Raw genomic sequence first — 25,152 nt, 5'->3', positions numbered from 1 at the left:
TTTAACAACTGTTATGTGTGCTAAACTAATTCCTCCTTAAAAAAATAACTGACCAAAATTAACTTTCCATGGGAAACTTTCTTCGGAGACATTTGCAATTAATAAGAGATTATTGACAATATTTAAAATGTTAAGTCCTTTATCAGTAACTAGTGGTAGAATTCCAGACCACAGGAAAGACAAGTAGCAAGGATTATTTAAGTAAAGGTAGTGAGATAGGTTTTGTGATACCACTCAATAGACACCAGCACAGAATTGGCTCTAGAAGTAAGTAAACTCTTCAGGCTGGCCTTTAAGATAAAATATTGAAGGTATGCAAGTACAAGATGCAGTGATGATTTTTAATAAACACTATTTTCATAGAAGACTTAATTCTTGTCCAGGTCATAGAAACAGAGTTCAAAGAGGCCTTAGAAAGACCATGACTGGATCCAACCAAAAACCCAGGTGGTAGCTGCTCAGGCACATGCAGTCTTGGCATTGAGTATTGCACCAGGAGGCTTATCACATGTGTAAGCATCTCTAGTGTTAGAAAATTATTTTCTGCATCAAACCAGTTATGTTCTCTTCATTGGTATGAGTTCTGTCCAAGTAATACAGAGTAAGACTATTTCATACCCACTCCAAATCTCCTCCTCTTCAGGCAACTGTGTCTTTTGCAGAAGCCATTCTTCTCCCTCCTTTCCTGCTTTGATTAATATGTTTTCTGGCATGTCAGTAGAGAAAGAGTTGTATGGCAGTTTCCGCTGCCATAATAGAAACTTTATGATGGCGGCAAGTGCCTGGGTCCCTGATTTTGTATCTGCTTCTCTTCGCATAGTATTGAATACATAGCAGAATCCAGTATAAAATTAGATTCACTAATTATGCTTTGTTTCAATTCCATTTTCTAAATCTACTATCTATTGTTTAAGTAAGGCAATACTTCCTTGTTATCCTCATTGGTAAATGAGAGTGCTTGGAGAAAATGGTTAGAGGACAAAATAGCTCTATGAGTTAAAAACCTGTTATCTGCTGGCCAATGTGTTAAGTACTTTATATAATAATTTAATTCATTTCTCTAAAGCCTTTGTGACTTGATATTAGCCCATCCTACACAAAGAAATGGATGTCATAGAGTATAAGGAACTTATGTGGGGCTGTACAGTAAATTAATGGCAGTAGGGATATGAAGCACCCACCCCCATCCCTTTCTCATTCTGCACCTTCAGCTTAGAGTGAGTGCCTGGACCCTGCACGTATGACATTGAAATGTGATTGAGTGTTTATTGTCCCTGTCCCTTGCTCAGCAAGAAACAGAAGCCAAGTCTATCTAGCTCATATTTGTATCCACAATGTCTGACACACAATAGAATTCTAATAAATATTTGTTGAATAAATCAATGAGAATCCCAAAGACTATGCTCTAAACACTCTACCAAAAGAACTCTATGAATATCCTCATGTATTATGTATTAAATGTCCATCATCTTCAAATTTAGACCTTGGTATACAAAAATCTTCAAAGTTTAGAGAAACATCAGGAGAGCCAGGCCATAAGTTCATGTCCAGTCTTCATTTCCTGAGTTACTTCTCCTTTGATACCAATATCAAGCGTTTATATCACTAACATAACAAGAATTTTGGCTTGGAATGGAGGGAGAAAACCACCACTGTAATTGTTGCCTTGTACATTCTTCCGCCTCTCTGAATAACAGATTTTGTAAGGCATGCAACACGGCCACACCTAAGAGGTAGTGTATGCAATGGTTAACAATATTGTTCCACAAAGCTGGAGGCATCACACTACCCAACTTCAAACCAAATACCGTGCGAGCTAAACATTGAGTACACAGGGACATAAAGACAGGAACAATAGATACTGGGGACTACTACAGAGGGGTGGGAGGGAGAGGGGTATGGGTTGAAAAACTACCTATTGGGTGCTATGCTTGCTACTTGGGTGATGGGATCTATACTCCAAACCTCAGCATCATGCAATATACACGTGTAACAAACATGTACATGCACCCTCTATATCTAAAATAAAAGTTGAAATTATTAAACATATAATATATAATTCTAGAACTATATATTATGTTATGTGTTATATAATATATATTAGATATGTATAATATATTATAGTAATGTAATACATTATATAGTATTATATAATATATTGCATTATTATTACATAACATATAATGTATATGTTATATACATACATACATATATATCATATATATATATATAATTCTAGAATTAGAGAACCTAAATTCAAACGCTGGTTCTGCCAATTACCAGTCATATCACATTGAACACATTAGTTTATCTCCCCAAGCCTTAGTTTTCCTGTTTGTAAAATGTAAATGAAAATAATACCTACTCATAGAGTTATTAGATTAAATGAAATAATGCATGAAAACTGGCTAGAACAATGTTTGGTACATTGAAAACATTCAATGTCATCTACTAGTAGTAGCAGTAGTTGTAGCAGTAAAGTTTCATGCCCCAAATTCTCAGTTTTCTTTCCGGTCGTGGCAAGGACATCTGAGAGCATAGACTTCCAACTTTCATGGAGTAGGGAATGGTGCAGCCATATGAGCAAAAGATGCTGATGGAATGAATGAATCATGATTGCTTAATTTTGTGATTAGGTTGATTTATGACATCAGTCTGAAAAATAACTTTACAAAATTTTGTGTTTATTGCTTGCTGCAATATACGATTTCAGGCGACAGTTGCAGAAAAATCCTTTTACTTTGTTCTCAGGAAATGAGATTCATCACCACACAGATAGGAAGCCTGTAAATTGGTTATCCCTGGAAAGAAAAAATAGTATTTTATGCATCAAAAAAATATGAAATGTTAAAACATGGGTGATAGAAAGTCAAATATTTGAAAAAACTACTAATTGTAACTGTGTTTTGCCCCTTGTAGATCCCCACCTACCTTCTGTTGAGGTCCAGGCCTCTCTTCACTGACACTGTATATAATTCCTATATCTATGCAACATTTTGTTGCTAAAGTTTGTGTTTCAAGTCTTACATAAGCCACAAAAGAGAGGGCATCTTTATGTATCTTTTGGAAATCACAAACATCACTTTTGTTTATGTAAATGCTGTAGCAATACCCTTAGTCTGTATGTCAATCATATCTCAGTAAAGCAACATTCTTAAAAGATTATCGGAAAGGGTCACTGAAGCCTGTCTGCCCACCTCAGTCCCCAGGGAGTTACCCCTCTTCTTTCTGTCAATATTCAGAGGTTCCATCATCTCTCCTTTGTGGTCCAGACAGCTGAATACCTTAGTAGGAAAGCAGAGGACTTAAGTGCCTCTTGGCTATCTAGAAAACTAGTTGAACAGCAAGAGAAGGGCTAGCACAAATGCAGCATTGCCACACTGTAAGGAGTGGCTGATACCCAGAAAAACACAGAAACAATATCGGGGGCTGTTAGCTACACGTCTATTTCTGGTTCATGTAGGGTGAACCAGAAATAGGCAATGAAGCCTGAGGGAGAAAAGGTAGGGAGACCAAATAAACCACAAATAAATTTGACATTTGATTGAGGCAGAGGGTATTACCTTTGGTGCTTTTTACTTTACATATCTCCAGCAGCTGACTTCAGTTGCCAATTTTTGGACTCTTAGATGAGGGATGGAAATAAAAACATATAGGAAGAAAAATTTAAGACACTAATTTAAATTTAGATAAGCATGTTTCCCTGAATTTTGAAGAAAATTAAATCATTCCCACATTGTATAGGGAAACAGTAAACATTCTTCCTTCTAGTGAAGAAATAGACACCAAACAGCTCTTTACAACTGCCAATAAATTCATCCTTTCCTTCACATGGCACTAATGCACACACTCACTCAGATAAATGCTAGATATTGATTAATATCCTCTACTTAAAACTAAGTATATTTTTAAAAAACTAATAATATGTACTCCCAAAACAATTTCCACAAACTAAGTGTCACTCAGAAAAGTAGATGGCTCACAACCAGAATGAATGATGCATGTGAGTTTGTGTGCCTGTGAATTTACATGAATTGTGAGTTTGGAGTGGAGTGAGTGTTCCTAGAAAAGAAACGGTGAGAAATAAAGTTGGAAAACAGTGAACAGGTATTTCCATGGAGCCATCCATTGGGGCTAACATTCACAGGTTGCTGAGGTTCACACCAGAGCAAATGGCTACAGACTACCTTCACTGGAGTGAGGGCAAGCAAGGGACATTTCTCCCTTTTCTCCCTGACTACCCTTACTCTCCACTCCCTCATTATTCTCAACTGCAGGATGTTAGTACAAGGCCTGGCAAAGTGAGAGAGCCATTCCTGAAAGAGTTCACGTTCTAATACCATTCCTGCTCCACTCCATTTGGAGTTGCTTATGATTTCCTTTGCAAGTCGCTTTGACTCTGTCTTATTAAGATAATGAGTGGTTCAAAACCAAAAAATAAGAACCAAAGGTGTAATTCAGGAATAATTATTACCATCTTCATTTACAGATCGTTAATTGCCATTCAGTTTAAGTTGCATGACTTACAAGACTGCCGGGGTTACAACCCAGGTCTTCCTAATAGCTTTTTCTGTGCTAAGGAGACACTGCTCAAAGTGTTATTTCAGAGATGTCTCCATATTAGTTGTGTAGCAATTGTGCTCTCAAATGTAGTCCTGGTAGACACTGTAGAGAGGAAGCAGAGTCCTACAGGGTTCTGTTTGGTTTTATTTGACCAGGAATACCAGTTGAATTTCAGCAGAAAAGAAACAAAACTACCTCTTCATTAAAGCAGACTTTAGGACTCTCTGCTTTGCAGCACTTCTCCACTGCATTTGTGAAATTGGTAAACAAAGACTGCAGCTCCTCATCTGTGAGTTCATGCTTCAGCTTCACTACGTTGACAAGAAACCTGTGGCCAAAAGATGTCAGATAGAATTAATTAACAATTTCTTTCTGAAGCGTCTCTACTCCAAAATGCTTGTTACGGAATCACGTCTTGAGTCTCAGCTTGGGTGAGGGTAAAGAGTTGAAATATCCCACGTTGAATGGGCCTTCTGAAACTTTCCTATTAAATTTAGAGAATGGTTTCCACAGTAACATTCTTTGAAGGGTTTTGTCACACACAAAATTATACAAAAAGTATTAACAAGGAGGAAGAGAGGGACGAAGAGAAGTTGGTTAAGGGGTACAAAAATACAGTTAGAAGTAATAAGTTCTAGTGTTCAATAGTATAGTAGGAAAATTATAGTTAACAGTAATTTATTGTATATTTCAAAGTAGCTAGAAGAGAAGAATTATAATGTTCCCAAAACAAAGAAAAGATAAATGTTTTAGATTATGGATATTCCAATTACCCTGACTTGATCATTACATGTTTATGCAGTTATCAAAATATCACATGTACCCCCAAAATATGTATAACTATTATATGTCAGTTAAAAAATGATGTCAAAGAAGCAATTTAAAAAAAATAAGCTATCACAACTAAGTGTGACAACAGCCATAGACAATAGTGATTTCCTTGATTTCTAGTAACTTCTAGAATTCCAGTATTCCACTAACTTATAGAATTCCAAACTTCAGGTGGCAACCCATTGATGTCTTAAAAGTACATTTTAGAGTAAATTTTTAGAGTAATTATTTTAAGTAATAAAATTTTCATGCACCAAAGTAAAGAGGATAATGTAATAAGTCATGTGTGCCCATCCTTAGATCTAAGAATTAACAAAAGTTTGCATTTTCTCACTTTCATTTTTAAAATGAAAACAGGATAGTTAAAAAGAATGAAATAGACCAGACTAGAATAGAATGGGCCGGAAAATACAAGAGTGAATTACACTGTGAATGTATGAATATTGCACATAATAAGAGTAAGTATTATTCTATCTAAAAATGAAAACATATAGTAGGCCTTTATTATGCCAAGTATTATGGTATACATGACTACATCTGATCTTTCTAGAAAATTCATGTCCAAAACAACCTCCAGTTCCTCGTATTTGGTAGCTGTATATTGTGTAGTCTCCACTACACATTAGGTAGACTCTGTCTGAATCCAGAAAACTAAGTTTAATTTCTTGGCATTTTAAAGCATTTGTTGAGAAAATGAAAGTAAACTTCCTGTCCCTTTGGGCCTCTCCTTTGTAAACATTAAGTGATATTCTCCGGACATTCTCTCAAGGAAATGAAATTCATTATCAGCCAGTCTATGAACCTTTTGGCTGGCTGCTGTAACCTTTTTAAAGGTGATGTTAGACTTGGACACTCCAAGTCTCTTTCAAATGAAAAGACAAGCTAGATATGAACAATGGCAAAAAAAAAAAAAAAAAATGCACTGGTATTTTTCCAAATAGAAGAGACTGGAGAATTTGGTGGAAGGAACAGGATAGTAATATGAAAAACACATATCCACTACATAAACCTTCTCACTACTACATGGTGTGTCTGCAAACTGAAGAAAAACAGGAATGGAAGGGATTGTTTGTACCTGTCTGTCTTCCTCTGAAGCTCCTCATTCTGAGATTGACACATGTCTGCATGAAAGGTAAATAAATCTTGAGAGAAAGGTGGAGGCACATATGTTTTATCCGCTTTCAAACTCTCAAAGCAGGGCCTTCTGAAGGCAAAGTTTGTTTTACAACAGTGGTCCACAGCAGGGTTGATAGTTCGATTTTCATTTACTCCACATAACTCTCCAAGAACTAAATCTGCCTGTACCAACAAGAGTTGCAACTGAGATATGATCTTAAAACTCGGATGGAATTTCTAAAAATATGGTTAGATGAATAGTTAGATCATTCTAAGATCACTGTTAACCTCACTCATAAAACACACGCACTCATGACATATCACTATGCACAAATAAAAGTAGAAAATGGGGTCCTAAATGGCATTATGACCAAAATCCAAGCCATAACAATTCAGATGCCTACAAATTAATTTCTTGGTAACATATAAACAAACTTTCAATTGCAAACAGACAGCTGCAAACAGCCAACTGAAAGGGACAATCAAATACTGTAATCCTTGGGTTTCTTCCCCTCCCGGAATCTCCCTCAAGGTACTCTCCACCCCAGCCCTAAAGATATGTATTCAATGCCTGGTTGCTGGATGAAGCAATTGGGCCAAGAGGAAGAATCTGTAACCTTACTTAAAATTATAAATTTTCCTGTATCTCTTTGAAACAATATTATGATTCCTAAATCATTTGTCCTAACAAATCCCTTCTAATACAATGAAGAAATAAGAAAGATACTTTGAAGCACTCTCCAAAAATATTTAAGGCATTCTCTTTTACTTCTTAGGGTTTTTACAAAGTGAGCCAAAAGGAAAACTTGACAATTTATGCTTAACAATATTAAAAACAATGAAGAAATGAATATGGATAATCATGGTAAATCAACGAGTGCAAATATTCTTTTTTTTTTTTTTTTTAAAGAATAGTCTGGTACACGGGCCATGCTCACCAAATTATCAACACAGGCAAACTCTTCACTCAGTGTGCAGCAAGTAGTGAAAGCTGTCACCATTTTCTTGCCAAGAGAGACCAGTTCTTCAGAGGAGAGCTGGGGAGCTATCTTCGTGAGTCTGATAAGGTACCTGAAAGAACATTTGTCTATTTGGTTCTGAACGAAAGCAGATACCCATTTTGCCTTGAATTATTGCTGAAGCCCAGACCCTTCAAGGCTAGGGACAACCAATATAGGTGCAACATGAACCTTAGCTCTCTTGTAAAATAGAGAAATATGTCTTCACTTCCTGTTTTTCTGCACCCTGCTCCCTATATCTATTTTAGCTTCTTTTCTAATTTCATGGATGTCTCAGAAACTCTTAGATTTGCCTCCCTGTGTTATCTTTGAGTATAGGAGCTCCTTGACAGCAAATACATTGGCTAGTATCTAAAATCCTCCTTAAAATCATTTGTATCATTATAAAATATTTTAAAGAAAAAATTTAATCAATATATATTGTAAAAGGATAACCTGAGATGAAGGAAACTAAGATTTTTAATGAACTAAGTTTGAATTGTCAGCTAACACCAAATTGTAGAAATAGTAAAGTCAGATTTTTTTTAACTGTGTCTTATTTTGATTTAAAGATGTTTAGTTTCAATAAATAATACATTAGCATGAGGCCAGGTGCAGTGGCTCACACCTGTAATCCCAGCAATTCCCAAGGGTTGGATTGCTTGAGCTCAGAAGTTCAAGACCAGCCTGTACAACATGGCAAAACCCCGTCTCTACCAAAAAATACAAACATCAGCCAGGCATGGTGGCTCGCGTCTGTAGCCCTAGCTATTTGGGAGGCTGACATGGGAGGATCACTTGAGTTGTGAGGCAGAGATTGCAGTGAGCTGGATCACACCACTGCACTCCAGCCTGGGTGACAGAGAGACCCTGTCACAAAAATATATGGTAATAATAATAATAACAATAACAATAATGATAATAAAATACATTGGCATAATAATTGAAAAAAACCCAAACTGCATATTATTCACAAATGCTCACAAGAGCACTAAAAAACTAAATATTAAAGTGTTAAGCACATCCAGAGTTATTTCTATAAACTCAGTTAAGATAGCCTTAAGGCAAGGCAAGGCAAACCATCTCTTCCCCAAAGAAACTGTAACAACCTGAAATATGCAGCACCCCACTTTCAAATGGGTGAGAATCCAGGGATTCTAGATTGACAGTGAGAAAGCCAATGTCAAACAGAAACGAAAGCATTAGAGAATCAATGTCTCCAGAATCCTGTATTTCTTTTATTTTTAGCTTCACTTCTGATAAAAGATTAATGTGACAGTTCAATAGGCATTCTTGACTTCAAAAAAAAAAAATTCTTCCAAGAGTTTATGAATTGACTATAATTGAAAAACTTGAGAGGTAACTTTTTTACGCTTTGAGGGATTATGTGTTTAATTCTAGTGGCAAGCGTTAGCCCACTTGTGCAGACAACCTACTGGTATGTCAAACCATCCTTCCCCAAATTCTGGAAATGTTTACATTCTTGTTGTACCATCTTAAGACTTTTCTCAGTTGTCTCATTGAATTTGTCTTCCTGAAAATAAGAATAATCATGGTTACAAATATTTTATCTAAAATTTAACCATAAGCTTTACAACAATGTGTAGAATAGCATTTCTTATTTCTATGGTATTTTCAAACTCTCATTATTATTCAGGGCACTTTTTACATGTGTGTGCAAGAACTTAATTTCTTTAGTTATATATATATATATATAAATTTCTTGCTAAATTTAAAAGTCCAAATTTTTTATTATCAGCTTATACATATTTCAGAGTCTTCCAAATAACAAAATAGAATTTAAAATGTACGTTGACATAATAACATTCAATTCTCACTGAAGTGGCCAGAGCAGTTGTTATCTCCATTTTTAAATAAAGGCAACTGGCCTTGTGAAATTAAGTTACTTACCCCGAATGCCCTAGCTAGTAAGTGTTGTTACAGAACATTTTAAATCATGTTGCTCTTTATGATTTTTTCATTGTTTGATTTGGAACTTAAAACCTCCAACAGCCTCTCACTTTGTGGCAATAGCAGGAAACCAAGGAAGCCCAATTTATAACAACAAAAACAACAAAAAAGTTTCCTATGATACCAAATAAAAAAAGCATCCAAACATTTTCTAGAAATTATGCCAATTTTTTAAAAATACACGTATATATACGTATATGTACTGAAGCATTGAATAAAAATGTTAATTATAGCTATTTCCTGGTGGGAGAATCAGAAAAGGGTTTTTTGTAACCTTTGGTGCTTTCCTGATAATCAACAACAATCAATCATTACTTTTGAAATCATAAAGAATCCAATATGGCTTAATAAAATACAGAATACTTTCTTAGTCATCTACAACAATCATTACTTTTGAAATCATGTAATATCCAATATAGCTTAATAAAATACAGTATACATAAATAAAAATGTAAATTTAAAATGTTTACCGAGAAGAATTTTTTGAATTAACACGTTGGATTAGTAGTCCAAAACATTATGCATCAGCCAAATTGATGACATTGGCCTTCCCAATGATCTTCTTAGGCTGAGTCTACGGTAGACTCAGATTAACCAATCACATTTTCTACCCCCTAGACTGGAGCAAAATTCTGATATCAATTTTTAAGTGTTTTATAGTTGTTCTGTTTTGATTTTCTGAACCTACAACGATGGAACCTACCGCGTAACGGTAACAACCTGGAGGGTTTTCTGTGTTGCAGCAATTTCTCAGGAGATCTTTGTATATTTGAACAATTCTTAAAAGCCCTGGTATAGACAGGTCTGGATGTCTCCTTGAGTATTCAAAAGTAAACCTGCAATGTGTAAAATTTTGTATGTTAGAAATTAGAGAAAGAGCAAAAAACCCAATTCCACTATTTTGTAATCCAGTCAGATCTAATACTGCCTCTGCTTTCAAAAGCTAATTTTCTCCTCTGGCTTGGTCACAGAGTAATTTAATAGGACATTGTGGCTATAGAAGATCATTTTACAAAAGTTATCTTCCATGGTACATTTTAGATTAACAATGTTTTTTGAGAAGAGAGAATTAGTAGAGTTATTTGGAACTAATTATTGGAATGATTTAATCCATAAAACATCAGAAAGAATATATTGTGAATATACTTTAAAAAATACATATTGCATAGAATTATGTTTGAAAATGCATTCAGATTTCCAACTTGGGATGCTGGGAATATGGCTTCCTTCCCACCCACAATGTGGTCTTCGTGAGAGACAGGGAGGAAGCTTTGCCCATTACTCCATCCTGTCGCTTGCCAAATATGGGATTGTTTACCCCTTCAGCTCCAAATCACCGGCAGTGGCTTCCAAATCCTCTGTCAAAGACTTCAAGAGCATAGGTGTGTGTGATTTGGGAAGAAAGAGAGGAACAAGGCTAACAGTTATTAAGCCCTTAGTAGGTGCTAGGCACTGGATCAAACTTTGGGCATAACAGATATAGATGTGCTTCCTGAACTTTATAAACACTTTCTCATTTCACTTCACTTAGTCCTCAAGATGCATACTATTTTACAGCTGAAGAAACTAAATCACAAACTGGTTAAGCACCTTCCTGTTAATGGCAAATATAAAATTTGACCCTAAGTCCCATTACTCCATTCTTTTTTTTAACCAAGCTAACTTTTCTCAAAAAAGAGAAGTCATTTCTAAGTGCCTCAGCTGGGCTATTTATAGTCTTCATAAAAAAGAATCTCATCTATTCATTCACAGCAAGTTAAGATCTTTCATGTTTTGTAAGAGCAATACCTCACTAGTTTTTCATGACCAGGTAACTCTTTTCATCCCCTACCCCACATTTTTTTCAGGATTTGACCTTCTTGATTAATCTTGATTTTTCTGACACCATCTCTCCAGCTTCCCATTTGCTTTTCCAATTCCATTTGTGAGATATATTCCCATATCCCATGGCAGTGGTGCTTAACCTTCAGAGAATCAGGGCTCCTCTTAATATCTCATGTAAGCCATGGACTTCTTCTCGGGGGGGAGACACACACACACACACACGCGCACACACACACACACACACAACTAAAAACATGTCTCAGAATGCTGCGAAGAAAAATCCCTGGAAGCTTACTCTAGACTGGAGAAGCCACTGAGGATTTGCTTGAAATGTTCACATCCAGAAAGATTCTACCTTGAAACAGTGAGGACTCTGACTTGGCGTGCTCACTGTTACTCTATCATTTCTTCCCATGTTTCAAACACTTTTTATGTATAATAGTAATGATTATAAAAATGGCTTTTATCTATCAAACACATATGTCAGATACAATCTATCATTTTGTTTAATTGAATTTGATGTAATATCCACAACCGTGAGAAGCCATAGACGACAGTAGTTATAAGACCAGGAATTTGGAGCCACACTGCCTGCACTTGAATCCTGGCTGCACCACATGTGTGACTTTGGGTAAGTTACTTAACCTCTCTGTGCCTGTTTTATTACCTGAAAAATAAAGATTATAAAAGTATACTAACCTCAGAGGGTTGCTTTGAAAATTTGGTTGGTTAGTAGATGAGAAACACTTAAAATTTAGTAAGTATTCAGTAAACATTAGCTGTTGTTATGTCCGAGATTTCAAGCCAGATTCCCTTCTAGAGCTACAGGTTCACATACAAAATTATCTCCTGATAGTCCCAATTAGTTATTCTACTGGCACCTCAAAGTCAATGTGCTCATTCTTAAACATATTACCTTTCTCACAAAACCTGCTGCTTTTTCATGTTGAATGGGAAAACTACCTACCCAGTTATCCAAGTCCCAAACTGGGATTTTCTCCAGATGAAGTGTCTAAAAACTGAAAGTGATTTTTTCCTTCCTTATTCTTTCATGAAAACCATTCAGTGGCATCCCATTTCTTAGCATGCCTGCATAATCTGGCCCCAACTACCTCTCACCGTGCTGGTCTCTCACTGCAGATGCCCTACTCACAGCAATTTACACCAAACCATTATATTTTTAATTCATGCTTTACCTTCTCTATTTAGATTACCAAAATTTCTTCAAGTACTACTTCCCTATCAAGCCATTCCACGGTCCCCATATACAACTGAGCATTTCTTCTTCTGTTCCCCTGCATTACCTAGAACAGGATGCTATCAGGAATAAAAGAACATTTTTCACACTTATTTATTTATGTCTGTCTCTTCTCACTTTATACTCTCTATAGATGAAGGCTTCCTGGGGATTTAAAAAAAAAAAAAAAAACCAGTGAAGTCCCTGGATTATATTACATTACTAATAAACTTCAAATTAATAAATTTTTTTTTTTTTAGACAGTCTCACTCTGTCGCCCAGGCTGGAGTGCAGAGTGCAGTGGCGTGATCTCGGCTCACAGCAACCTCTGCCTCCCAGGTTCAAGCAATTCTCTGCCTCAGCCTCCCGAGTAGCTGGGATTACAGATGAATTAGTATTCTTATATGAATTTTATACATGACCAAAAAAAAGCTCAGAAAGGTTAACTTCTCCCAGCGACTCAACCAGAACTGAAATATAGTCCCTGTGGCTCCAAGTTCACTAGTCTTCCCCTTAAGAGTTGTAGGTGGCATAGTATAGCAGTTAAGCCTACAACTTGTTAGGCCAGGCTTCCTGGAGTCAAATTCTTACTCTGTCACTTTTTAGTTGTGAATCTGAACAATTCACTTCATTGTATCTCAGCTTGCTCATTTGAAAAACTGGGAGAAATTGTACTTATTTTGCATGATTGCTGTAAGAATTAAAATAGTTAATCTGTATGGGGTATATAGTGCCATGCCTGGCACATATTAACTGCTCAACAAACACTAGCCATTATTTTAATAATACAGTTTTTTTTCTTAAAATTATCTGAAAACTATAGTCTATACACAGGATTTTTTAAAAATTATATGATACCTAGTGAAATAAATGGTACCATGTCCTTCCACCTAAATTAGCAACATAAGTCAAATCTTACAAGTTTCTTTCTGTTTTCCTTATAAATTCAATAAAGAGTTATATTACTTCGCAAAGAAGATGTCTGGGTCAGCATCTCGTTCTTGACACACATTTTCACTGTCAGTAAATTTTGCTTCTCTTAGAGATAAATCCTTTGGTCTATCATCTTTATTTGAGTTAATTATGCACTGGCCACGCTCTGGTATTTTCTTTTCACAGCACTCTTTGATTTTGCTGGAGATAGAATCTTGTTTTGAACAAATATGGTTCATAACCTTGCTCTGTACCAAATAAGAATGAGAGATTATTTTACTTTCAAAATTTCTTCAAGGCTGGGTTTTCTTCCATTATGGAATGATGGCATGCAAAACCAGTCATGATCACAGCATCTGGAATCACTTCATCAATTAATTTGATAGACAATATTTATTTAAATTAAATTTTGGATTTACATAATGCACATGAAGTTTTACATCAAAACTTCTCAGGATTTAAGATGATATAATTATTTAAAAATAGGCTCTACTATAGGTTCACATCCATTATTAAGCATTAGTCTTTTAAATAACATTCCTATACTGATATATTGACATCTTATATTCTAAATGTTGTTTCTTTTCCATAAGAGTCCACCTGTGCTTTCAGTGGAGACCACCAAAGACATGTTACTATAATACCTATAATCCTGGTCTTCCCTTGTGGCCAAGCACATGGCAAAAACTCAGTAAATATTTGATAAGTGAATGAAAGAATGACAAGCGAATGAACTGCAGCAACTACCAGAAGACGATTCATCAAATATAAGAAGCTATTCCACTCATGGTATCATTTTCTAATGGATATCATTTTCTAATGGATATCATTCATTTGAAGCTGTTCAAGTTAGCAAATACCGCTCAAATAGAAAACTTTACTGTGTCCCCATCCCTACCCTTTGCCCCAGTTCTAACCTCTACATAAGAGTTGGAAATTAGAGAGGGGGTGGGGTTATCTTATTTACACATTAGTTGAATAATTTTAAAAAGCTAATCTGGGCCCTTCCAGACTCTCGAATGAGACTGCACATTATTTCCACTCTCTGTTGCAGTCCCACTTGAATTATGTTGAGTTACAGCAACACACTAGACTATTTCAGGCCTTTATGACTTTACTCAAGCTATTTCCACTGACTGGAATCTTCTGGTGAACATGGAGGATAAGGAATAAGATGAAGCTCAGGACTGAGGTAAAAAATAAAATGGGCATTGGCACCACGTTTCTAACAAACCACACAGAACCAGGAAGCCAATCTTCAAAAAGACATTTACATCTCATGTGATGCCATCATTGTTCTAGGCAGAGTATCTCTTATTCTCTGAGAAGTTACTTCTATTTTCAGTTAACTGTAATTCAGTTCCTCTTATTTCTCCAGAAAGACATTAAAAAGAAAGAAATTTGAGACATAATCCCTTAATCTCAGTCTCAAATTTCACAGAAAACCTATAATTATGTCTGAATTCAGTATCTTAGATTTCACATTATAAAACCTACATCACCATGAACAATCAAGCAATACAAAAATAAAGCATAAAAGAGATTGCTTTAACTTGGGTACAGTTAGGAACAAAAATAATTATTGGGAACATCTGTTGTCCGTTGCTTGAAATAAACATTTCTCAATACCCTAAAATTCAAGTTATTGAATTGACATGCTATCGTTACTGTGAGCCTAAAAGTCTAATCTTTCTTTCTTTCTTTCCTTTTTCCTTCCTTCCTTCCTTTCTTTCTTTCTTTTCTTTCTTTTTCTTTCTTTCTTTCTTTCTTTTTTTTAAATAAGGTCTCATTCTATTGCCAAGGGTGTTGGAATTATAGCTCACTGTACTGTATCCTCGAACTCCTGACGCAAGCAAGCCTCCCTCCTTAGCTTCTTGAGTCCTGAGTGGCTGCAATTACAGGTGCAATCTATCATACTCAGTTTTTTTTTAATAAAATTATATTACCTTTGAATGCATGAACAATTTTTTTTTCACTTTAAGTTCCAGGATACATGTACAGATGTTCAGAATGTGCAGGCTTGTTACATAGGTATACGTGTGCCATGGTGGGTTGCTGCACTTATCAACTCGTCACCTAGGTTTGAAGCCCCGCATGCATGAGCTATTTTGATGCTCTCCCTTCACCACCCAACCTCAACCCAACATGCCCCAGTGTGTGTTGTTCCCCTCCCTGTGTCCATGTGTTGTCATTGTTCAGCTCCCACTTATGAGTGAGAACAGAATGCATGAACAATTCAAACTATGCCAACAATATTCATACCAATACTTTTCCTTGGAAATTCAGTTTAAAGGTTTCCAGAGGCTGGGGATTGGGGAAATGTTGGTTAAAGGCCGCAAAATTTCATTTAGACAGAAGGAATATATTCAAGAGATCTCTTGTACATCATAGTGACTCAATGATGACTTCATACCACTATATTGAGTACTTTAAAATTGCTAAGATTTAGAGTATTCTCTCCACAAAAAAAAAGTATGTGAGGTAATGCATATCTTAAATAGTTGGATTTAGACATTCCACAATGTGTGTGTATGTATACATTAATATATACGCATATATATCATGATATATATAGTACACACATATATATATATATATATCATGTATACCATGAGAATATACAATTTTTAATTGTCAGTTAAAGGCAGGAAAGGAAACGGAAAGTGGAAGGAAAGGAAAGGGGAAAAGGAGGGGACAGGAAAAGGGAAGGAAGAAGGTAGGAAAAGGAAACCGAAAGAGAAAGGGAAAAGTTAAATTAATGTATCCGCTTATTTGGAAAGACTATACCTGAATAGCCTAAGGAAGCTCAGGGAAATCAGCTCTTAAAAACATAATGATAACTAGTCATTCCTTGAACTTTACTATTTGTTTCTAACCTCTCTAAAAGAGGATTTATAATGTAAGAGAAAACTTCAATCTGGACTAAATGAACTTTGAAAATTTTGAAATTCCTGAAGTTTTACATCAAGACATTTAGCCATCCAATATACAATCTGCTGAGTAATCTTTAAAAATTCCAAATATAAAAAATCCCAAAGGTTTGTTTATAAAAAAAAATTTATATTTCATTTTATGCTGTCATTCAAAAGTAAAATTACATTCTGATTTCACTGGGGCAAAGTAACCACACATCAGGGCAACTAGAGAATAAAAAAAAAAAAATAGTTGCCAAAAATCACTATTTTAACTTGGTTTTAGAGAATATTTACCGTGTCACGGATGCACTGCACAACATCCCCTTCACAGCATCCTTCATAGTTGGAAGAAATATCTTCTACGAGAGAAATAAGCTCCTTAAATTCAATCTTGGGGAATTTTTGACTGAGTACCGCAATATATCTGGAAACAGAATTGATAAACCACAAAAATAATTTGAACAGCAAGTAGAACAAGTGGGACTAATTTGCTAATATGATATGAATAGCTCCAAAAAGTATTGCCACCATTGTTGTTGTTGTTGTTGTTGTTTTTATAGAAGTCTTTATCAAATAGTTGGTGCACAGCCCACATGATCACTTTGAAAATCTTAGAGTGATATTTTAAGAACCCCAAAGTCCTGGATGTGAGCAAAAAAAACCTGAGAGGTGTGCTATCTTCCATAATTATTATAGCAAGACATGCTGTGTAAGGCCACCACTTCCTATTGTAAATTCATGGCAGGCATAGATAATTCATGACAGAACTCTTTCCTGCTGATCCACTTGAAATCTCAAAATTTTTCTCAAGATATTGCCTTAGCCCCCATTAATAATTGATTAGGGTGAGCACTAGAGATAAAATTTATCTTTGCAAGGCTGTCTCCTCATTGTTAAAGTCAAAGACCAAGGGATGAATTATTTCTAAAGTACTTGTGGCTTTTGAAACCCTGGTTTGAAACTCCCAGAGCAGTTCAGATTCCCAATTAGCCTAAATATGTCTCAGATACAGCCACCATTCTCTTTTGGGTCTCTCCACCTCCCAAAACTTCTCTCATCTCGACCTAATGTCCTGGTCCTGAGCTATCCAAATAGGCTCAGACTCACCCCAAAGCCCCTGGGTACAAATGCAAGCAGAGACAAGATATATAGTGTAAAACTCACATAAAGTGTACAACTTTGGTTCCAAATTTCAAAAGTGCCCCACAGACATGTTTTTGATAAGAAGAAAATGCTTTTAAATATTGTATGACAGGTATTGCCTGAAGAAGAAAGAGAAAATTCTCTTGAAACAATAGCAAAATCTCACTATTCCCTTATTTTTTAGTCACATTTCATTCAAACTATTACAAAATTTGTTCAGAGACAGAAAATCTACGGATTTTTATTTCAGTAAATACATTATTAAAAGAAATATGCACTTACGGCACATCATAAAGGTAGGACCAGTCTTCCTGATGATTAATTGCACTTGGTAAAAACGTGCATAGTGCTCCCTTGGTGGGGCAGCATGCTGTGAGCTTGGCCATCTCTATTGAGATTATTCCATGTTATTTGTAGTCAACAGACTACAAATTGTCAAAGATAAAAGATAAAATGTCATCCTTCACCCTTGACATTCACTCACCAAGGCTTCCTTCCAATTTACAAAGAAAACAAAGCAAGAGAGAACCTGGAAATGACTGACTGTCTTTCGGGAGTCTCAGGTAAAGAGAATATTTAGATCAGAACCTGGTGACCAATGGTTTGAAAATCACTGAATGTGACAAGAGAACATCATATATGGTAAGCAAGCCTTTTGCTATAATATAAGTCAGGGTCTGGATCTGTGGTATTGAGTGATTTCTTACCCTCTTCATGAAATAAATGCTATACCCACCCTTGTTTGAAAGCAGTTGACTTTGTTTTGTTCTTCACAACATGATTTAGCCACCTCCTCAAAATGAGCAGCAACAGTTAGAAGTGTAGGGGCGAAGACAAACGGGTTCCTTCTGGCAACTTCATATAAAAAACTATTTAAGAAATGAAAAAGAGAGAGAAGAAGGGCAAGGGAAGAAACAGGAAAGCAATGAATGTAGACAAGGGAAGTGAAGGGAGGGTAAGATGAGAAGGAAACGAAAAAACAGAAAGAGACAAGAAGAGCAAGTTGTAAAACAAGGTAAAAGGAAGAAAGATTTCCAGTTATAGAAAACTTCAACATAAGGCAGCATTATCCAGTTCCCAATAAGAGTCTTTTGAAGTCCTTATTGAAGTTGCTAACTCCAAAGTAGGAATGATGATTGCAATTCTAATCCCAAACACTGAGCTGTGGCTATTCTCCTTCCATCCACATGCTACCAGCTGGTCAGCAGTTCTCTCTTCCATGTTCAAAGAATAGCTATCTATACACACTCTATCTGAGATTCAGGGGTCCTGTTTACTTTTGTTCAGATAAACTTGTGATTTAGATTTAGATTTCAAGGAGCATACCAACCTTCCAGAAAAAGTCATTGCTTCTGCAATGACTGCACTATATTAAAAACAGATGTTTTGCTAAACATCCCAAAATTGAATGTCTGCCTGAGGTGAAAACTGCAACTTCCCCTTGGAAAGAGTCTATTATTTCCTCCACTGTGCATCCTACCATAACACTAGGCACACACCTCTCCTCTAGGACTTGCTAATTAGAAGATACAATTCATTAATATAAGGGTCTTGTAAGCAGGGTCCATATCTTGATCATAGTTATATCCTAAACAACGAGCACAGTATCTGACACAGTGTGTTTTGAATGAATGAAACAATCAATAAATAAATTAATGAACCCAGCTATATTTATTTGAGATAGGTATTAGATTCAGCCTAAGACTAATTCTTCAATTGGATCATTTTTTTACTAAGATTAAACTTACTGATTTAGAAGGGATTCTCTGTTACTTTCATAAGACTGGCATTTCTCTTCAGGATCCAGGGTAGGGAAAGGAGGCAGAAATCCCACATCAGCTTTCTTGTTATAGAAGAAACAGAGTCTTCTTTCAGCACCAACCTTACTGCAGCAGTGTGAAAAATTATGCTTTTGTGGCAACCCCTCCATAGCACACATTTTTTCCTGTAAAAAATTATTCTATACAATAGAGAAGAAAAGGACAATTTTTAGTCATGGTAAAGTAAAGCTTCTGTACTCGCTAAGAAAACACAATGAATAATTTTCCCACCATTACCAACAGAGCTTCTTCTCTTTCTCCTGCTCTTTCTCCTGCTCCTCTCCTTCCTCTTCCCCTTCCCCTTCCCCTTGCCCTCCCCCTTTCTCTTCTCCCTCCTCCTCCTCCTCCTCCCCTCCTCCTCCTCCTCCTCCTCCTCCTCTTCCTCCTTCTTCTTCTTCTTCTTCTTCTTCTTCTTCTTCTTCTTCTTCTTCTTCTTCTTCTTCTTCTTCTCCTTCTTCTTCTTCTCCTCCTTTTCCTTCTTCTTCTTTGGAATGGGTCTTGATATGCTGTGCAGGCTAGATTTGAACTCCTGGGCTCAAGTGGTCCTCCAGCCAAAGTGTCCTAAACAGCTGGGAGTACAGGTGTGCCAAATCAAAGCATCTTTACCCAAACCCTTGACAACCATCTTGCACTTTCAGAATCTTTGTCCCTCTATCTATCAAAAGACACTTTAACCTCTTACTCTTCCCTTGCTGCCTACATTTCCCTTCCACCAGGATTTTCTACTCATCTCCCAAGGTGATGACATGCTGGTATGTTAATGTATTGGTAGAGTGTTTAGAAGTGGTGTTTAGTAGTAGTTTTTTGGAGATGCAGATGGTGACTCTTCTTGGAGGAGGCCCAGAAAAGGGATGTCACAATAGAATACATATTAAGAGAGGCAGCTAAGGAAGGTAGCTGTGTACTTTCATGTAAATTTTCAGGCTATGACTTCCTCCTCTGCCTGGATATATAGGGCATACTGTATACATACTGCAAATAAACAGCAAGCTCCTTCTGTGCATCAAAATACAGAATTATTATCTTTCCCGAGGAAAGTACCTTGTTCTAAACATCAAAATTAAGCAAAATGAAAATGCTGTGTGCAGAATATCTTTCATTTCATATTTTCAAGCCAGAAATTATTGCAGTGTTGGGCAAATAATCTTGTGTGTTTAAGAAACACAAGCAGTTGGCTGGGCATGGTGGCTCACGTCTGCAATCCCAATACTTTGGGAGGCCAAGGTGGGAGGATCACTTGGGGTCAGGAGTTTGAGACCAGCCTGGCAACATGCAAAACCCTGTGTCTACTAAAAATACAAAAAAAAAAAAATTAGCTGGGCTTGGTGGTACACGCCTGTGATCTCAGCTACTCGGGAGGCTGGGGCATGAGAATTGCTTGAACCAGGAGGCAGAAGTTGCAGTGCACCAAGATTACCCCACTGCACTCCAGTCTGGGTGACAGAGTGAGACTCTGTCTCAAAAAAAAGAAGGAGGAGGAGGAAGAAGAAGAAGAAGAAGAAGAAGAAGAAGAAGAAGAAGAAGAAGAAGAAGAAGAAGAAGAAGAAGAAGAAGAAGAAGAAGAAGAAGAAGAAGAAGAAGAAGAAGAAGAAGAAGGAGAAGAAGAAGGAGGAGGGGGAGGAGGAGGAGGAGGAGGAGAAGAAGAAGAAGAAGAAGAAGAAGAAGAAGAAGAAGAAGAAGAAGAAGAAGAAGAAGAAGAAGAAGAAGAAGAAGAAGAGGAGGAGGAGGAGGAGGAGGAGGAGGAGGAGGAGGAGGAGGAAGAGGAGAAGAAAGAAAAGGAAAAAGGAAAAGAAACACATGCAATTTACTTACAGGTAATTTTGAACACTCTGGGAGTGTCTTGTCAGCCATACATCTATCTTTGTATTCTACCATGTCTTTCACTAGTTTTTCCATTTCTTCAAAGGTTGCTTCCTGAACATACTGAGCAAATGCAATGATGGTGCTGCAAGAGTTCACATGGGGTATACAAAGATCAGTTGCAGAGTTTCCATGTATGGCCAACAAAAAGTCACAGGAACATCCTGACTGGCCTCAAGAAGTTATCTATTGTAACAGCTATAAATTTTACAACTTCAGGCTTTGCCTGAATTTTATAATTAAAGCTGTCTTCTTGGATACTGTTTCTGTTTAGTTAAATTACTTTTGAGAAGCATTAACATTTCCAAAATATATCATTATTTTAAAAATCATCATCAAAAAGTACTTAGCACAACTCACATGTATTCAAGATTCTCTTCTATAAATTTTTGAGTGCTACTGAAGTTATCTGAAAAGCAAGAATATTTAGGGTATTACATAACATGGTTTTCTAACATTTTTCAAATAAATAACTATACATGACATTTAAGTGTATAAAATACAAAATAGACCACTGATGACAGGAGATAGTTTTGCATATTTAACAAGAAACAAGTAAGTCATATGAACAAAGTAGGAAACCTTAATCACTTGTGATTATGTGTTCAAGAAATATTTACTAAATTGAATTCAACTAAATAAATCTTAATATGACTAGACTTTAAATTTGCCATTGACAGCTCCCCACATACAAATGTCAAATACATTATCATCCTAAATGTCTATCATTTATGACTAGAGAAGTGATAAAAAGATTAACTAATGGGTGATACAATGCCGTAACAGAGCCTGATGAGAGATACTGTAGCATGCTGGTGGTCAGCATAGTTTATAGCACTAATCAGTCATAGCTATGTAGGTCATCTCCAGATCCACCTAAAATTATGGATTCTCTCCCAATGAGCATATGCTAATTGGAGCATATTTATGTTTGTTCACATAAACTACATTTATTTTTTGCAAAGTGTTGTGCTGGACCCTATGAAGCAATTAACAATGACTAAGATATCTCCCCTTGACATTAGGTTCCTAAGCAAAGTTACTTGTGCATGTGACAATAATCTAATTTAGAATGTGATTAATTTGGGACTGCTTTATGAATCCTGGGTGAGAAAGAAAGAAAAAAAAGGATTATAGGAAGAGTGACATATGAGTTGAACATGAGTAAATGTAAGAGATTCGAATAACAGAAAAATGAAAAACCTTGTCTGTCTGTGTGGAGAGAGAATGATGTGAGTAAAAGCATTAAGGTAATAAATCTTGAGAAGTATTTAGGGAAAGTCAATCTGTTTTTATGAGAAAGTGGGTCACAAAGATGAATAGGGACCTAAGATAGAAAAGACGTGGGTCCAGATTATAGGAGTCTTGCATATAAAGCTGAGGAGTGTGGGCTTCATTTGGAAGACGTGGAAAGCCCTGGAAAATGTTTATATAGGATAATAATCTGATCATTTCTATACACGAAGAAATACAAGTCAGGTAGTGGTATATCTAATGTCATGGAATTTTCCACAGTGCCTGACAAATAAAAAAGGTAAGAAAGAACTATGTGTCAAATAAATGGGCAAAAGAAGGGTGGATGGGACAAAGTAAGAAGGCTATAGGAGACTTTGCAACTGTCACATTGAGAAACCAACAAGATCTAAATTTTGGTAGGAGTAAGGGAAATGAAAAGGAAAATATAGATACAAAAGATATTAAAAAGGCAAAAAATCAAGATTTTGAAACAGGTTATTACAAGGGAAAAGGAGTAGGAAAACTCAAAAATGACCACTCTTCAAGCCTGTCTCACTAGCTGGTATTGTAAGGGCATATCAAATTGAGTAAGGCGCAATCCATGCCTTCAGGGCCACTGCCAAGCTTAAGGCATGTTTGTTCAAGTCAAAGAAAGGAGCTCCTTCTAGGCCAAAAGGATTAGAAAAAGACACCTCCTCTAGACAGATGAGGTTCAAAATATTTCCCCTTTGGATGGAAGAAATATAAAAAGTCATCCTTTCCTCCAGACTGAGATGGCCTTGGCCAGGCTCAGGAGGGATGTTCAAACTGTACCTTTGAAGGAGGAAGTAGGTTCTGCATTCCCTAAAGATATAGTTGGGAAATATGTTGGACAACCGAAGGTTCCAGAAAAATCCCAGTTCACATCTATTGTTCCACTGTTACCATAAACTATACATATTTGCAAAAAATACCAATATTAAAATCCAAATGTGTCTCCCAGCAACACTTTCTGTCCTGTCATAGACTGCTGATTATTTTTCAGATGCGACAACTGTTTCTTCATATTGACTTAGTAATATAAAAATTACCATCAAAATAAAAATTCTGAAAAGGTTAATTTTGGATAACTGGTTAGTCTATGTAAATTAGTGAGAGGGTGAAAAAAGCAAGTAAAGAATTAACTTGAAAGAAAACAAAATTTTCAAAAGAGACATCCTAACTGGTCATTCTTTAGCTGATATACAAATAAATTACTTACCTACATCCTGAGGTTGTGTGGGCAGAGTTAGGGATTCAGTCAAAAAACACAAGAAAAAAATAAAACCTGTAAATTTTAATTGTTTCATCTTTCTAGAAACCACATTTACAAAAGAAAGTAATGTTGTTGAGGAAAATCAAGTTTTTATATTATTCTTTCACATTACCAGTAAAAAAGTAACCTATTTAATCTATTTCTGAAATACTGAGTATTTGATTTTTTTATCACTCTGCAGAATTTCTTGCTAATTATTAACCAGAAAAAAATTACCTTTGTGTTTCACTGGAAAAAATCTACTGAGTTGGAACAAAAGTCCACAGGCTAAGTGTACACAATACCTAAGCAAATAGACAACCAAAAAAAAACTTAAAATACTGCAAATGTTAAAGGAACAAAGGACCAGAATAGATATAATCCAGCAATCTATCTTATGCATATATATCCAGAGGAAGTGAAATCAGTATCTCAAAGATATAAATATATACAACTACTATGTACTCACAAAAATTAAAAATAAAAAATTAAGAAGATATACCTGCACTCCCATGTTTATTACCACATTATTCACAATAGCCAAAATATGAAAACAGCCTGTCAGCATATGTATAAATAAATAAATAAACAAATAAATAAATAAATAAATCTCTCACACACCCATACACACACACAAAATGGAATACTATTTAATCTTTAAAAAGAAGGAAATTCTGCCATATGAGAAAATGTGGATGAACGTGGAGAACATCATGTTAAGTGAAATAAATCAGACACAGAAAGAAAAGCACTGCATAATCCTACTTATATGTGGAATCTAAAAAACTCAAACTAGAAACGGCATAAAATGGTGGTTATCAAGGGCAGGAGGTGGAGGAAATGGGGAGATGCTTGTCAAAGGGTGCAAAGTTTCAGTTACATAGAATGAGTAAGTTCAAATGCAGCACACAGACTACAGCTAATAATACTGTATTGTATGCTTAGAATTTGCTAAGAGACTAGGTCTTAAGAATTCACACTGTCTTAAAAGAAAAAAAAAAAATAGGTAACTTACTGTGCATGGTGGCTCACACCTGTAATGCCAGCTCTTTGGGAAGCCAAGGCAGGTGGATCTCTTGAGGCCAGGAGTTCAAGACCAACCTGGACCAACATAGCAAAACCCTGTCTCTACAAAAATTAGCTGGGAGTGGTGGCATGCACCTGTAATCCCAGCCACTCAGGTGGCTGAGGCACAAGAATCACTTAAACATGGGAGGCAGAGGTTGCAGTGAGCCGAGATCGCACACTGCACTCCAGCCTGGAGGACAGAGCAAGACTCTATCTCAAAAATAAATAAATAAATAAAGTATGTCAAAAGATGGATATGTTGATTAGCTTGGCTGTAGTATTCAAGTCACTATGTATATATATTCGAAACATCATGTTGCATGCCTTAAATATACATTTTTTTTTTTACTTTTTTTTTTTTGAG

At 36.1% G+C, this 25,152-nt stretch overlaps 1 protein-coding gene across 2 annotated transcripts; it reads right to left on the bottom strand.

The window, feature by feature from the left end:
- Positions 1 to 2,663: 2,663 nt before the first annotated feature.
- On the bottom strand, positions 2,664 to 23,834 carry LOC105477305 (afamin). Of its 2 annotated transcripts, XM_011733763.2 has the most exons (15): positions 23,688 to 23,832; positions 21,572 to 21,620; positions 21,164 to 21,296; positions 19,280 to 19,491; positions 18,268 to 18,400; positions 17,553 to 17,650; positions 16,683 to 16,812; positions 13,507 to 13,721; positions 10,183 to 10,315; positions 8,945 to 9,042; positions 7,449 to 7,581; positions 6,470 to 6,693; positions 4,759 to 4,891; positions 3,564 to 3,624; positions 2,664 to 2,801 (listed from the first exon to the last, which is right to left on the bottom strand). In XM_011733763.2, the coding sequence occupies exons 1-14, from the start codon at positions 23,773 to 23,775 to the stop codon at positions 3,604 to 3,606; spliced, it is 1,800 nt and encodes a 599-aa protein (XP_011732065.2). In that variant the 5' UTR covers positions 23,776 to 23,832; the 3' UTR covers positions 2,664 to 2,801; positions 3,564 to 3,603. The 2 variants fall into 2 exon arrangements, with proteins under 2 accessions (XP_011732065.2, XP_011732066.1); XM_011733764.3 differs by lacking the exons at positions 2,664 to 2,801; positions 3,564 to 3,624 and having other exon boundaries at positions 4,779 to 4,891; positions 6,470 to 6,515; positions 23,688 to 23,834.
- Between the last annotated feature and the right edge of the window lie 1,318 nt (positions 23,835 to 25,152).

The sequence above is a fragment of the Macaca nemestrina genome, chromosome 3 (assembly GCF_043159975.1).
Source record: "Macaca nemestrina isolate mMacNem1 chromosome 3, mMacNem.hap1, whole genome shotgun sequence".
In the NCBI taxonomy this organism is placed as follows: domain Eukaryota; kingdom Metazoa; phylum Chordata; class Mammalia; order Primates; family Cercopithecidae; genus Macaca; species Macaca nemestrina.
Note: the sequence above shows the minus strand (reverse complement) of the source record. Positions and strands in the feature narration are given on the sequence as shown.